Below are 14,911 nucleotides of genomic sequence, written 5' to 3' on the forward strand. Positions count from 1 at the left end.
CACAGAAGGGTGTTGGGGGTTGAATGCTTCGCTTTTCTTTCTGTGGAATTTCTCCCATTGTTATGCTAATTAATTGTGGCTACACCTTAAAACGACAGATAATGTTCTCTCGTAGGGGGGTGGCTGGAGGGGGAGGGGGGGGGGAACCGGAAAAGGAAAGGTGGGATAGGGGGGTCTGGAGCGGGGGACGATCTCTCTCGCTTGGCTGGTGGAGTGGGAAGAGAACCTGGGCTCTGCTCTGGCATCTTCCCCTGTCATCCCAGCGCTGAGATCCACGCTCCCTGCCTTTGGACATCGCTCCGCGGCTCTCCCAGCTCACCCTACTACCTCCGGACACTCTGCTGAGCACCACGACCGACACCGTGAGGGGGGAGTAACTTTCCCCATCCTCTCTCTCCCCTGGGCCGCGGCCACCATCACCCAGCCCTCTTCAACTGCGCGGGACCTGCCCTGCCCCCACAGCACCGGTAACAGCACAGGGAGACGGCCTGCGGCCAGAAGGGACTGGAGCGGAGCTAGACTGTTTCTGTCGCCAATTTTTATAGCTGTTGTTGTTTTTTCTGCTTTGTTAAATACCAGTAAAGAACTGTTATTCTCATCCCCATATCTCCTGCCTGAAGGTGTCTGAATTGGACCTAAAATAATTAAAAGGGAGGGGGATTGCACTCTGCATCGCAGAAAAAGGGGCTCCTGCCTTTCCTTAGACCATACCTGTCTTTCAAACCGAGACAGATTTTGGCGCCCAACGTGGGGCATTGCCTGAGGGCATTGAGAGAGGGGTAGAAAAGGGGATAACAGTTCTTAAATTACCCAAGCTTGTGGTAGGTTTCACCATGCTGTCCAGCTTACCCTGGATTGGCCTCCATGTGGTCACTGCTATATCTCTCCCATTTGCAAGCCCTTTTTTAAACATGAGTTTCATAACCAAAGTTACTGTGGCTATTATCCAGTTTATTATGTGGGTTGATCAGTTGAGAAATTCATGGATTTTTAATTTTCTCTGGAAGATGGCCACATGGATTCAGAGCTATCACACTCTAAGTGTGTGTTTCTGGGGCTACTTCAATAATGGTACTTACTGTGAGGAAGTGGCAGCAGGTGAAATTTTCTCTCAACCCATCACAGGGTTTTTGAAGTTCACCCCACCAGTCTTCAAGGGGTTCCAATCCACTTTAAATGCTAATGACATTATATTGTGGCTAGTGTTGCTTATATCCCTGTTAAACCTGTTCTATCTAACATTCAGAGATAAGGGGAGATTGACTTGGATAACAACCCTGATACCTACCCGAGGAAATAGTGATGTTACCCCAGAGCCTGATCCTGTCCCAGAGACTAGGGAGGTTACCCCAGAGCCTGATCCTATCCCAGAGACTAGGGATATTACCCCAGAGTTTGACCCTGCTCCACAGCCCACCTCGGAAAGGAACCACCCAGAATGGGTGGGGGTGCTAGCAAAGGAGATACGTGAGATGGGCCAGATGCTGAAGGAGTACCTCTCCCCAGCTGGTGAGAAACCCTCCCCCTGCCTTAAAGAGGGAGACTCTGGTGGTGCAGCAGTGGGACCCACAGATGTTACATCTGTCCAGGTTCCAGCTGAACTGCAAGGGCACTCACAGCCAGCAGCAGTTGCCCCTGTGGAAACTAGGAAGTCTAAGATGAAAACAAGGCACCTAGATAATAAGGGTCAGGAAGGGGGCCCCTCACAACCAGCAGGGGAGCCAGAAGTTGAGATCATCACCGAGTCCCTGTCATACGAGAGTCTCCGTAACCTGCGAAAAGACATTGTACGGCGGGGCCGTGAGGCTTTTACAACCTGGTTACTGCGGGTCTGGGACCTTATGGGTACAGGTGTGCAACTGGATGGTACTGAGGCAAGGAATTTGGGAGCCTTGACCCAGGACTCAGGTGTGGACCAGGTATTTGTAAGGGAGACAGGTCTCCTTTCCCTCTGGGAGCGACTTTTAATGAGTGTGAGAGAGAGATTTGTCCACAGGGAAAGAATGCAGGAGTACCACCAGAGAACACGTTGGAATACCCTTGAGGAAGGGATCCAAAAGCTGAGAGAAGTGGCAGTACTGGAGGTGCTCTTTGGGAGGGATGGACAGCATGACAATGACCCTGACAAGGTCAGGTGCACAGGGCAGATGTTGTGGAATCTGGCAAACCTGGGCCCATCTCAATATACCCCCTTTATTGCAATGATTGATGCTGATACCAACCAAGTGACAGTGGGTTCTGTTGCCAACAGGCTCAGGAATTATCAGAGTATGATGGCTGGCCCAGTGCAGGCTCATGTCTCTGCTGTGGCTAAGGACCTCAGAGAGGAGTTTAAGGAGGAGATGAAGGAGATAAGGGAAGAGGTGAGGAAGATCAGTGCAGCACCAGTGAGAGTCATGGACCCCAAAAGTAGAGCCCAACGCCCCCCAGCTAGGGAGAGAGGGTACACCCCACGTGCTGACCTGTGGTTTTTTCTACGTGACCACGGGGAAGACATGAGAAGGTGGGATGGGAAACCCACTTCCGTCCTGGCAGCACGGGTGCGCCAAATCAGGGAGGGGAACACCAACAGAGGGAACTCCACTAAAGTGAGGGTAGCCTCAGCCTCCCATGGAGGTGCAGGGTATTACAGAAGGGAGGATGATCTGTCAGATCCCCTTGAAGGAACCTCCAGTATGTATGCCCAGGAGAGAAATAATAACCAGGGCTAGAGGGGCCCTGCCTCTAGCCAGGGAGAGGCACGGGAAAACCGGATCTTTTGGACGGTGTGGATCCGATGGCCTGGCACATCAGAGCCACAGGAACACAGAGCATTGGTTGACACTGGTTCACAATGTACATTAATACCATCGGGACATGTCGGAAAGGAACCTGTTTCAATTGCTGGGGTTACAGGGGGATCTCAGGAATTGACTCTGCTGGAGGCTGAGGTGAGCCTGACTGGGAAAGAGTGGCAGAAACATCCAATTGTGACTGGCCCAGAGGCACCATGTATCCTAGGCATAGACTTCCTCAGGAATGGCTATTACAAAGACCCAAAGGGACTCAGGTGGGCTTTTGGAATAGCTGCTGTGGCAGCAGAGGGCATTAAGCAGTTGAACACCCTGCCTGGGCTATCAGAAAACCCATCTGCAGTGGGACTCCTCAGGGTGAAAGAGCAACAGGTGCCAATTGCTACCTCAACAGTGCACCGCCGGCAGTACCGGACGAATCGAGATGCCGTGATCCCCATCCACAAGATGATCCGTGAGCTGGAGAGCCAAGGGGTGGTCAGCAAAACCCACTCACCCTTCAACAGCCCCATCTGGCCTGTGCGTAAATCGGAAGGAGAATGGAGATTGACAGTGGACTATCGTGCACTGAATGAGGTGACTCCACCGCTGAGCGCTGCCGTGCCGGACATGCTGGAACTGCAGTACGAGCTGGAGTCCAAGGCAGCAAAGTGGTACGCCACCATTGACATCGCCAATGCATTCTTCTCCATTCCTCTGGCAGCAGAGTGCAGGCCTCAGTTCGCTTTCACCTGGAGGGGTGTGCAATACATGTGGAACCGACTGCCCCAGGGGTGGAAACACAGCCCCACCATCTGTCATGGGCTGATCCAGGCTACACTGGAGAAGGGTGGAGCTCCAGAACATCTGCAGTACATTGATGACATCATTGTGTGGGGGGATACGGCAATGGAAGTATTTCAGAAAGGAGAAAAGATCATTGAGATTCTGCTGGGAGCCGGCTTCGCCATTAAAAAGAGCAAAGTCAAAGGGCCTGCCCAAGAGATCCAGTTCCTGGGAGTAAAGTGGCAAGATGGACGGCGCCAGATCCCCAGTGAGGTCATCAATAAGATCACTGCAATGTCTCCACCAACCAGCAAGAAGGAAACACAAGCCTTCCTAGGTGCCATAGGCTTTTGGAGAATGCACATTCCTGAGTACAGCCAGATTGTGAGCCCTCTTTACCTGGTCACCCGCAAGAAGAACGATTTCCACTGGGGCCCTGAGCAGCAGCAAGCCTTTGCCCAGATCAAGCAGGAGATTGCTCATGCTGTAGCCCTTGGCCCAGTCAGGACGGGACCAGATGTGAAGAACGTGCTCTACTCTGCAGCCGGGAAGCATGGTCTGTCCTGGAGCCTTTGGCAGAAGGTGCCTGGTGAGACGCGAGGCCGACCACTGGGGTTCTGGAGCCGAAGCTACAGAGGGTCCGAGGCCAACTACACTCCGACAGAGAGGGAGATCTTGGCCGCCTATGAAGGGGTCCAAGCAGCCTCAGAGGTGGTTGGCACAGAAACACAACTCCTCCTGGCACCCCGACTGCCAGTGCTGAGCTGGATGTTTAAAGGAAAGGTTCCCTCAACCCACCATGCCACTGACGCCACATGGAGTAAATGGATTGCCCTCATCACACAACGTGCCCGTATTGGGAACCCGAATCGCCCTGGGATTTTGGAGATTATTACCAACTGGCCAGAAGGGGAAGACTTTGGCCTTGCCGACGAAGAGGAACAGGAACAGGTGACCCGGGCCGAAGAAGCCCCACCGTATAACCAACTGCCAGCAGATGAAACATGCTATGCTCTTTTCACTGATGGTTCCTGCCGCATCGTGGGGATGAACCGGAAGTGGAAAGCAGCCGTATGGAGCCCCACACGACAGGTTGCACAAGCTACCGAAGGAGAAGGTGGATCGAGTCAACTTGCTGAACTCAAAGCTGTTCAGCTGGCCCTGGACATTGCTGAAAGAGAGAAGTGGCCAAAACTCTACCTTTACACTGATTCATGGATGGTAGCCAATGCTCTGTGGGGATGGCTGGAAAGGTGGAAAAAGGCTAACTGGCAACGTAGGGGAAAACCAATCTGGGCTGCCAATGAATGGAAAGACATTGCCACCCGGGTAGAGAAGTTGCCTGTGAAAGTCCGTCACGTAGATGCCCATGTCCCCAAGAGTCGGGCTAATGAGGAACACCGACACAATGAGCAGGTAGATCAGGCTGCACAGATAGAGGTGTCGAAGATAGATTTAGACTGGCAGCACAAGGGAGAGTTGTTCCTGGCTCGATGGGCCCATGATGCCTCAGGTCATCAGGGCAGAGATGCCACATATAAGTGGGCACGAGACCGAGGGGTGGATCTAACCATGGACAGTATTTCTCAAGTTATCCATGACTGTGAGACATGCGCTGCCATCAAGCAAGCCAAGCGGGTGAAGCCCCTCTGGTATGGGGGGCGATGGTCCAAATATAAGTATGGAGAGGCCTGGCAGATTGACTACATCACACTGCCTCAAACCCGCCAGGGCAAGCGCTATGTACTGACCATGGTGGAAGCCACCACTGGATGGTTGGAGACCTACCCTGTGCCTCATGCCACTGCTCGGAACACCATCCTGGGCCTGGAAAAACAAGTTCTTTGGAGGCATGGTACCCCTGAGAGAATTGAGTCAGACAATGGGACTCATTTCAAGAACAGCCTTATAAACACCTGGGCTAGAGAACACGGCATTGAGTGGGTGTACCATATCCCCTACCATGCACCAGCTGCAGGGAAAGTTGAACGGTGCAATGGCCTGCTTAAAACCACCTTGAAGGCACTGGGTGGGGGAACTTTCAAGAACTGGGAGATTAATCTACCAAAGGCCACCTGGTTAGTGAACACCCGAGGTTCCACTAACCGAGCAGGCCCTGCCCAATCTGAGCCCTTGGGAATATCGAATGGAGATAAGGTTCCAGTGGTACACATGAGAGGTATGCTAGGAAAAACTGTTTGGGTGAATCCTGCCTCCAGCAAAGACAATCCCATCCATGGAGTTGTATTCGCTCAAGGACCAGGTTGCACCTGGTGGGTGATGCAAAAGAATGGAGAGACCAGATGCATACCCCAAGGAGACCTTGTTTTAGGGTGAAATACCTATAGTACTGTGCCTATGTCTCTAACTGCATGTATGTATATATAATGTAACAGTTTAATTTGATATAGCATATTAGTATGGGAGAAATTCAGGGGTGGATAATGTTGGGGGTTGAATGCTTCGCTTTTCTTTCTGTGGAATTTCTCCCATTGTTATGCTAATTAATTGTGGCTACACCTTAAAACGACAGATAATGTTCTCTCGTAGGGGGGTGGCTGGAGGGGGAGGGGGGGGGGAACCGGAAAAGGAAAGGTGGGATAGGGGGGTCTGGAGCGGGGGACGATCTCTCTCGCTTGGCTCGTGGAGTGGGAAGAGAACCTGGGCTCTGCTCTGGCATCTTCCCCTGTCATCCCAGCGCTGAGATCCACGCTCCCTGCCTTTGGACATCGCTCCGCGGCTCTCCCAGCTCACCCTACTACCTCCGGACACTCTGCTGAGCACCACGACCGACACCGTGAGGGGGGAGTAACTTTCCCCATCCTCTCTCTCCCCTGGGCCGCGGCCGCCATCACCCAGCCCTCTTCAACTGCGCGGGACCTGCCCTGCCCCCACAGCACCGGTAACAGCACAGGGAGACGGCCTGCGGCCAGAAGGGACTGGAGCGGAGCTAGACTGTTTCTGTCGCCAATTTTTATAGCTGTTGTTGTTTTTTCTGCTTTGTTAAATACCAGTAAAGAACTGTTATTCTCATCCCCATATCTCCTGCCTGAAGGTGTCTGAATTGGACCTAAAATAATTAAAAGGGAGGGGGATTGCACTCTGCATCGCAGAAAAAGGGGCTCCTGCCTTTCCTTAGACCATACCTGTCTTTCAAACCGAGACAAAGGGCTTTATAGAAAATCTGATCTCTCCATCATAAGTTAAGGAGAGAGGAAAATAGAGAAGGACAGGAGAATACAGAAGAAAAATAGAATAGAAAACAGGAATTTCTTAGAAAACAGGAACTACAACAGCCTTCTGCTGTATCCATGATAATAAAGTAGCTGTTGAAGGTTTCTCCTGAAGACCCTCTCTATGCAGCGTCCAGCAGAATTGCACTGTGAGGCTCCAGCACTGCCTTAAGGGTGGCTCTGTTAGAAACAGTGACTTACAGCCAGGTGAGCTACAGCACAACCTTGTGACAAGTCATTCACTTGTGTCACCACTTTCCTGACAGAGCTTTAGGAACCGTACACAAACTCCTTCCCTCCCAAAATGCCTTGTATGAACTCAAGACCTTTTCAGAGAAACCATGAGGAAGTCTGTCTTCTGCCTCTGGTACAAAAAATTACCGAATCACGTAACTTGCTCCCTTCCTCTGCTTTTGCCCCTGAATGTATAGCAATAAAGGGATCAGAGTGCAAACCTATAAACCTTGATTTAATGGAAGAAGTTTCTCACTCTGTAAAAGGGTCCATTTGCTATGTCCTCAGATAAACTGAATCAGAAATAATGAACTCAGAGAACTTCCTGGGGTAAGGTCTTGCAAAGTGCGCTCCAGGACAAGCTAACGATTTGTTTGCCTTGCTCAGAAGAATGAAACAGGATGTTAAAACCTAAAAGGGAGAATAAGAACAGAAGATCATGAATTCTGATTCTATTCTTGCTGTGATACAGATTTTTTTGATGATGACTTTTTTGAGGAAAAATCATCTAGTGCACTTTATTCCTACAGAGTACAGGTGACTCTCCTGCCTTGCTGCACCTCTTTATTATTTGAAAAGACCTTGAGACTCAAGGTAAAAAGTCAAATCGGAAAGTATTTTTATGCTAAAGAGGAAAAATATTAGTAATGAGAACCAAAGCTGAGGCTTGGGGGGGTTCTCTCCTGTCCCCATGGACCATGTCTGCTTTAATACCCATTCAGGGAAGAAGCAGTTCAGACACAGGGCCACTTCCCTCCTGCTCTTTTTGGTGTCTCTTTTGCTCCAGGAGGCAGATGTGCAAGCAAGTCAATTTTGTTCTTTAGATATCCTGAGAGAGTAATTCTGCCTGAAAATTTCTTTCACCATTAGAGACAGACCAGCACTTTGGCCTTAAATAACCTGACCTATATCAAAATCACACCCTTGACAATCATTGGTGAGGACAGTGATGTGAAGGAAATTTTAAAGATGTTAAGATTCAGTTATATAATTAACCTTACGTACCTGCAGAGAAAGCTGTCAAACTTCACCAGGGTACACAAAGGGCTAATTCCAGGAACAGCTGTACCAGGTGTTTGTTTCTGCCCTCACTAAGAGCCCAGTTTGCTTAGCTCTGTAGTCAGCATTACCTTTTCCCAGGCCTCACGTCACTGAAATCCCAGGTAAGGACTAATTTGGGATTTTCCATGTATGAAAGTTGGCATTCTGCTGGGGTTAGGTGCTACCTGTCACTGCTCCTGGGTCATCAAACCCACATCAACACTTTAGGCTACGGATAATGCTTAAACTCCCACCCTCAAATAAACCACCCCCACTCAAGTACAGCAGTACTGAACATCAGCTGCACAAAAAAGAATTCACTCTAGGCTAACCATTGTGAAGGACCCTAAATCAATGAGGGAGCTCTGCTTACACCTTCCTTTAGTAAGAGTCCTGAAGAAAGAACCAAGGTTTTTAGATTAAAAAAGGGAAATTATACCACAGTAACATACAGTGTACCTAATTTTTAGTATATAAAGATCATCTTGATTATGCCAGAACAAATCATGCGCCTTTTGTCATATGCAGAGTGTCATTAGAGCTGGGAACCATTCCCCAGGCTTGGTTTTATGTAACTGTATTTCCTGGGCTGCAGTAAACTTGACCCAGTGCCTGACAGACCCTGGGAAGGGTCTTTTCTATCACTTTTAAAGGCTGGCTTTCTGCTTTTTCAACCATCTTCACTCCCTGCTTGTCTCCAAGAATCCGCCCTTCAGGAAAAGGCTAATTTTCCCTCCTTTTTGGAGAGTCCTAGCCCTCAACTCATATTATTTAAAGAAATTTTGCATAAAATCAGGAACAAACAAATCAGACAAGATTTTTACACTGCCAGGGAAAGGGTAAAGATTTAGGAGAGATCTTCTTACACCACAGACATACCAAGGAACAGTGAGCACATCATAGGTTAAAATTTGAATTTGTCATGTAAGGCTGAGGAATTGCACATTTGGTTTGTTTTCATATTATGATCAGGAGAACAGCACTGATCTTACACTGCTCATAATTCACTTGAGCAGCTGACGATAGAAATAAAAAACAACTACCTTTTCATAATGGATGCTATAAACAAGGCTATAAAAGTCAGAAGACAGTTACTCAGGCATTGAAATACTAATAATAGGTAATAATAATCTTAAAGAATTTTCCATGTCCAAGATTCCTGTAGGATATAACTCTGAGACAGACAAGGAGGAGGTTAAGCACTCTACAGAACCCCAGGATGAGGATGAGTGTAAGTGATGGAAAGATCAGGGCTCAGTCACAGTATCACAGGACACTCAGGCTCCTAAAGACGCAGCAGAACAATTCCTAGTTTCTAGACCAGAACTGAACATTTTCATCTACAAGAGGGAAAATCTCTCATAGCAGTACCAGACTTTCCTCTTAGTGCTAACAGAGCAAATTGCAATTCTTGTTCTTGATTTTTCACTGTCTTCTAAATACACTCTTCCTGCTCCCTGCCAGTCCTTCAGCTGCCCCACAGCCAGAATGACTTTTGGCTGTCAGCAAATCAGTCAGTGTGGGAAGAAAAAAGGAATATTATTTCTTCTCAATTATTTACTTGTCTGAGTTGAGTCTGTTTTCCAAATAATTTGACTCTGACAGACGGATGCTGTGTACTCAGAACTGTAAAGTGGTTTAGTAAAGACAGAACAGAAGGTCTTGCCCTTCCTGAAGGAAGATGTTAGAGCAGTGTTCCTTTCTGCCAGTGCTTTGATGAAAAGAAAGGAAGTAGTCTTAGCACACCAGAGCTGGAAACTCTTCATATCCTCTTAACAAGGACACTCCTGAATGGCTTATGACACCAAATTCACTGTGTATTTTACTGAAATAGATCACAGAATGTTGTAAAGCAGCTTTATAATGCTTTGAAAATGTAGAGGTTTAGACTATTGTTACTGGCTAAAATGTATTAGCCTAAGTAGACTTAGTAACAGTTTCACAGAAAGTATTTATAGTTAAAATATTTATTTGATAAGGCCCCTTTTTCTTGAAATACACAAACTTTGAATACTAATGTTTTGACTAGAATAGATTGCTTTTCTGTATTGATTACTATTTTACAGACTGAAATACAGTGCTGAATCCTATTAATAAAGTGATTTTCTATACCATTCATTTAAAATAGTTTGAGGTGATCAAAACAAATGTACCAAATGATAAGCTTTGTCAAAAGCAGTATCTTGAAATTTTGTTTCACATAACCATTAGAAGTTCATATTTTTGCCTGATACATGATAATTTATCAGACTCTTTAGCACACTGTATTACTAAATCTCAGCATTTTCAAGAGCTGGAAAATTTGTTTCTACTCTTGAGGAGCTCAAATTCTCTCACTATTAAATGAGCAATAAAGTAATACAGCACTAAATATTAATGGCAGTTATAGGTACTATTTCAGTAGTTTAAATCAGGTGTTTCACCGAAAAGGAAGAAGAACCTTATTCTGAATGGTTATAAATTAAGCCATCAAATTATCCCACGCAAAAATAAAAATGTTTGAAAATAATTGCAACTTTTTACTTGTTTAACAGCTTAAACATGAAATACAGTCCGTGGTCTGAATGTATAGTGAGCCTATATGAGCAGTTTCCCCTAATTCCTTCTCTTCCCAATTTGAGACAAAGAGGCAAAGTGCAGAGGGAACAAGATTACTGTTGTTGCTCTCAGCTGCCTCCTGTGCAGATGGATGCAGGGCCGTGGCAAAGCTGGCACAGCTTTTGCTCAGGCAGGGCTTGTTGCACAGACACCAGAACTGATCCACAGGCCCCAGACGTGGCACCTGCAGATGGTTAACGTGAGATTCAGGTGAGGGCTGAGGGGAGTGGATTCCCAGCAATAGCAAGACTTGCAGGGAAAAAAACCTCAAAACACTGAAAAGTGCTTTTAGAGAGTAACAAAAGTGTGAATAAGTGGGAATGAAAGAATATAAGGGGCAGAAGTAATATACATAATGCACAAAAACATTTATGTTGACCTATGCGGAAGAACCTCATATAAATATGAAGCAAGGGATTAAAATATTTTTATTTTTTAGCACAGCTACAGAGAAATGGTGATTTTTCAGAAGGCAGTACTCCATGGTTATTCACAGCCTCAATGGCATTTGCTCATGTCTGGAAAGAACTAAATTTACAAATGACATTTGCATTTGCTAACTCTGGAACTTTGCTCTAAAAGTAGTGCACCAATACTGCATAACAAAAAAAATCAGCCCATGCAAGCACCAGCTAGACAAGAAACAGTCTATACCTTTCCAAGTACATGGGATTAGTGCAATGCCGACTAGCTTATCACACCTCCAATAATTATCAGTATTGTAAACTTCCCAAACTTTGTTTTTAGGGTTAGTGCAGCTTCATTTTGCATGTTATCATCAAAGTAAAGATTGGATCTTTACCCCACTCATAATCTAACAGCTGGATTTGCTTCGAGTACTATTTACACTGAATAGCCCTGCCATGCATAAAATGTCCAAATTATGCAAATTAAAAGAGATCAAATTGGCAAACAAGGTGATAATGGAGAAAGTGAGACCATATGAAAGAGTGAAGAAGAAACACAATCTATGTTATAGCATTTTTTCATAATTATAGTTTCCTTCCCAACATACTTTAAGTGGAAAAAAGCATTAATGAAGGATTAATGAAGACAACTTTACGAAAACAGACAAGCAGAAAAAAAGGAGCACTTCAGGTGTAAGGCAGAGAACGGAGAAAGAAAGTGCTAAGAACCAGGTAGAAAGAATGAGAAGAATGGGATTATAAAGGGCAGAAAACAGAAAAATGTAATATTTAAGCAAACGTCCATACAGGTATGGCTTGGGGTTGGACTTTTGGATTTATTTTATTCTCACTTTTACCTCTAGTATATAATAGGGTGAGTCAAATAAATTACTGGAATTGCTGGTGAGTATATCCAACTTCAAGAGCACAGGACTGGGCCATGAGTTGTAAAAGAAATCTGAGGGCAGGGACTGAAAAGAGATTAATATCTAATAGTTTGCTTAAGGCTGGAGAACAAGGGAAACAGTTAAAAGAAGTGAAGACAAAAGATAAAGAAGACAATCTTTCATACTGAATAGACAAACTGTACCCAATACTTCTTCTGGTGATGAAAATGCTAAGCCTGTTAATGTCCTGTCCATTTTATCCTTGGACTTCATTAACAACTCTGCATTTACACCTGATTTTATACCATCAATCCCTATGCAGTCAGCAAGACAAGTAAGACTGGTTCTTGGCCTGACCTCCTGACTGTGCTGCCTGTTAGCTGGTGGTTTTACCTTGCCAGCAAGCCCCCACTGTGAGCTGCATGGCGATGTGGGAGGGGTGGATGGGCCAGTCGTTGGTCACCAGGTAGGGCTCGTATGTTGTCCCGTCCATGTACAGCGTCACCACGGGGAACTCCACGTTGACCACGTAGTAGTGCCACTCCTTGTCACAGATCTGGGAGATACAGCAAAGCATTAGTTAGCTCTTATGGAGACTGATTTTTTGTGTCCTATGTATTTTTTAAATTGTTGTTGTTTCCCAATTTCACTTATAGGAAATAATTTTACTGCAATTTCTATGTCTCTAACATTAATGGAAGCCAAAACAATGTTGATAAATACTCTTGGCATATTTGCAAAATTTATGTGATAAATAGAGGCTTCTTAAAACACACTCTGAAAACAAGACATGGATAGAAAATAGAAAATCAGACAATTTGGTATTTGATCTGTATTTTCACACTTGTTAACATATAATATTAGCTTCTTAATGTTTGTATCTACGGTTGAAAACACAACATTTCATGTAGGATACACAAAGGATGTACTGGCATAATTACTGGGGATCCCTATTAGCTTCAGATTAAGAAAATATACAGCCCTTAGTCACTGGATTGATGAGTTATTACCAATGATTGCCAGTATTAATTTATCCCATCAGTACTAAGAAAGTCCTGTGCAACCTGACAGGTTCTCAAACACTGCTACAAGGACCTGGGCCGTGCTCTGTGTGACAGAGGTACCAGCATTCTACAGGTTTGGGCAGGGAACTCGCCTCTTCTCACCCTTCATCTTTTGCCCTTGAGCTTTCTCCCAGATGGTGGGAAAGTGAGGATCTTTACGGTTTCCCTGATACCCACCAGCTTTGAAAATCAACAGCCACAGTTACAACATACTTCCAGGATGACAACATTAGTGTCAAATCACATATGAATTTCTGAGCTGGACAACCAGGGATTACTGCAGGATGGCCAAATTCAGCTTTAGTAGAAATGTACAGCTGGATTAACCTGTGCCTCTAGAGACAGAAGTCTGGTGTGAAAATATCAATGTCTGCCCAATTATTTTTTTCTGTTGTATCTTTCAGATTAAAAAGTTCAAAGGAATAAATCACAGCCAACTGGTAGGATGAGTGGGCTGTTTTAAAAGCAGAACAATAGTTACAACAATGGTACTCTCAGTTCTGGAAAGATCCTTGTTTTGATGTATTAAGAAATGAAAGTGCTTGAATGCAGATATCCTTGCTGTTTCACAGAAGCAAGCAGAAAGCAGTGTTTAAACATAACACTTTGTCCTTGGCCAGGTTAAGTGCTATCTGGTGCAGTATCCGCCCTTTGAAAGCAAAGCTAATGTTTGTTCCAGAAGACATTTCAACGAGCACTTAATCACTTCTACTTCAAACGGATACATTTATTATTGCAGACATGGTAGCTCCACAGCAAAAGATAAATGCAGCAAGGGGCTGCTGGAGGGAGCCTTCCTTTTGTAAGAGCAGACAGCACAAACGTTTTCTGAAGGTTAAATGAACTGAAACCAAAATTGAAAGTAAATAAATTGGAAGACAGAAAACTTCATTGAACAAACACCAACCACCAACAGCCTCATGCAGCCCTGCCTTCCAAAGAAAAACAGCTTGCCAAGCCCCTGACCTGCTCATTAGCATATGATGCATCACAGCCACATGCAGTTGACATTTCATAGAAACCAAAACCTGGTTTTGAGACACCTTGCATAGCCAAACTTAGAGGATGAATACCTGGCACTTTGTGGAGAACTGTTCCACACAATTTCTGGTTTGCAACCCTGAACTGCATCACACGGGATGCCCCGGGTGAACCCCAATGAGTGACTAATCCTCATGTTTAACTAAAGCAAGGGCACTTTGACATAGCAAATCCAAACATTTTGGGGCATTGCACACAAAAAGAGCACAGTAACATGTAGGCAGTGTAATTATTCCATTAGGCAGTTATATTTTTCAAAGAAAAGGCTTCCTGGAAACACAGCATTTCATAAATTCCACAATTTAAAGCTCCTGCAACTGGGCTCAGGTGTTTCCAAGAAAATGCAGATGTCCAACTGTGGATGTCCACACAAAGTACCCAGTAACTTTTATTTTTTCTTATACATTGTGGAACATAAGTTTATGCAAGTGCAGACAGCTTGGTGATGTCCTCGAACCCTCACTTACCTGCATTTCCTTAAATCTCAACACATAAACACATCAAGTGTGGTTTGAAGGGATTTTACACACTCAGCTCGGTTGTTCCTGAGATTTCAACAGCACTTGTTGGTCATCTTAATTGTCACCCGATTTCAATTCAGCTTAGGACACAGACACGTGTCTATTCCTCCAAATCATCTTTCAGTATCTGTACTGGGCCCCCAGTGTAAAAACAAATATTCTACAAAAAAGCAAAAAATTACTTCCAAACTCTGGAATACATTCCACTCATTCAGCAGCAGGTAGTACTTCATGGCTGACCATTTCACAAGCAACAAAATAATGAAATAAATAATTGTGGTGTGTTTGTTATGCTCTTGTTTAGGACACCTTCCTTGCCTTCTTAACA

The 14,911-nt window shown here is 45.3% G+C and overlaps 1 protein-coding gene across 1 annotated transcript in view; it reads right to left on the reverse strand.

Annotated features, from left to right (window-relative positions):
- The window catches only part of CLSTN2 (calsyntenin 2), a 309,152-nt gene that overhangs the window by 22,006 nt on the left and 272,235 nt on the right, over positions 1–14,911 (reverse strand). The window contains exon 9 of the mRNA XM_014870252.2: positions 12,351–12,513. Within this exon, the coding sequence (XP_014725738.2) occupies positions 12,351–12,513 (163 nt within the window). The remainder of the gene's footprint in view (positions 1–12,350; positions 12,514–14,911) is intronic.

This window comes from Sturnus vulgaris, chromosome 10 (assembly GCF_052056855.1).
Source record: "Sturnus vulgaris isolate bStuVul1 chromosome 10, bStuVul1.hap1, whole genome shotgun sequence".
NCBI lineage: Eukaryota > Metazoa > Chordata > Aves > Passeriformes > Sturnidae > Sturnus > Sturnus vulgaris.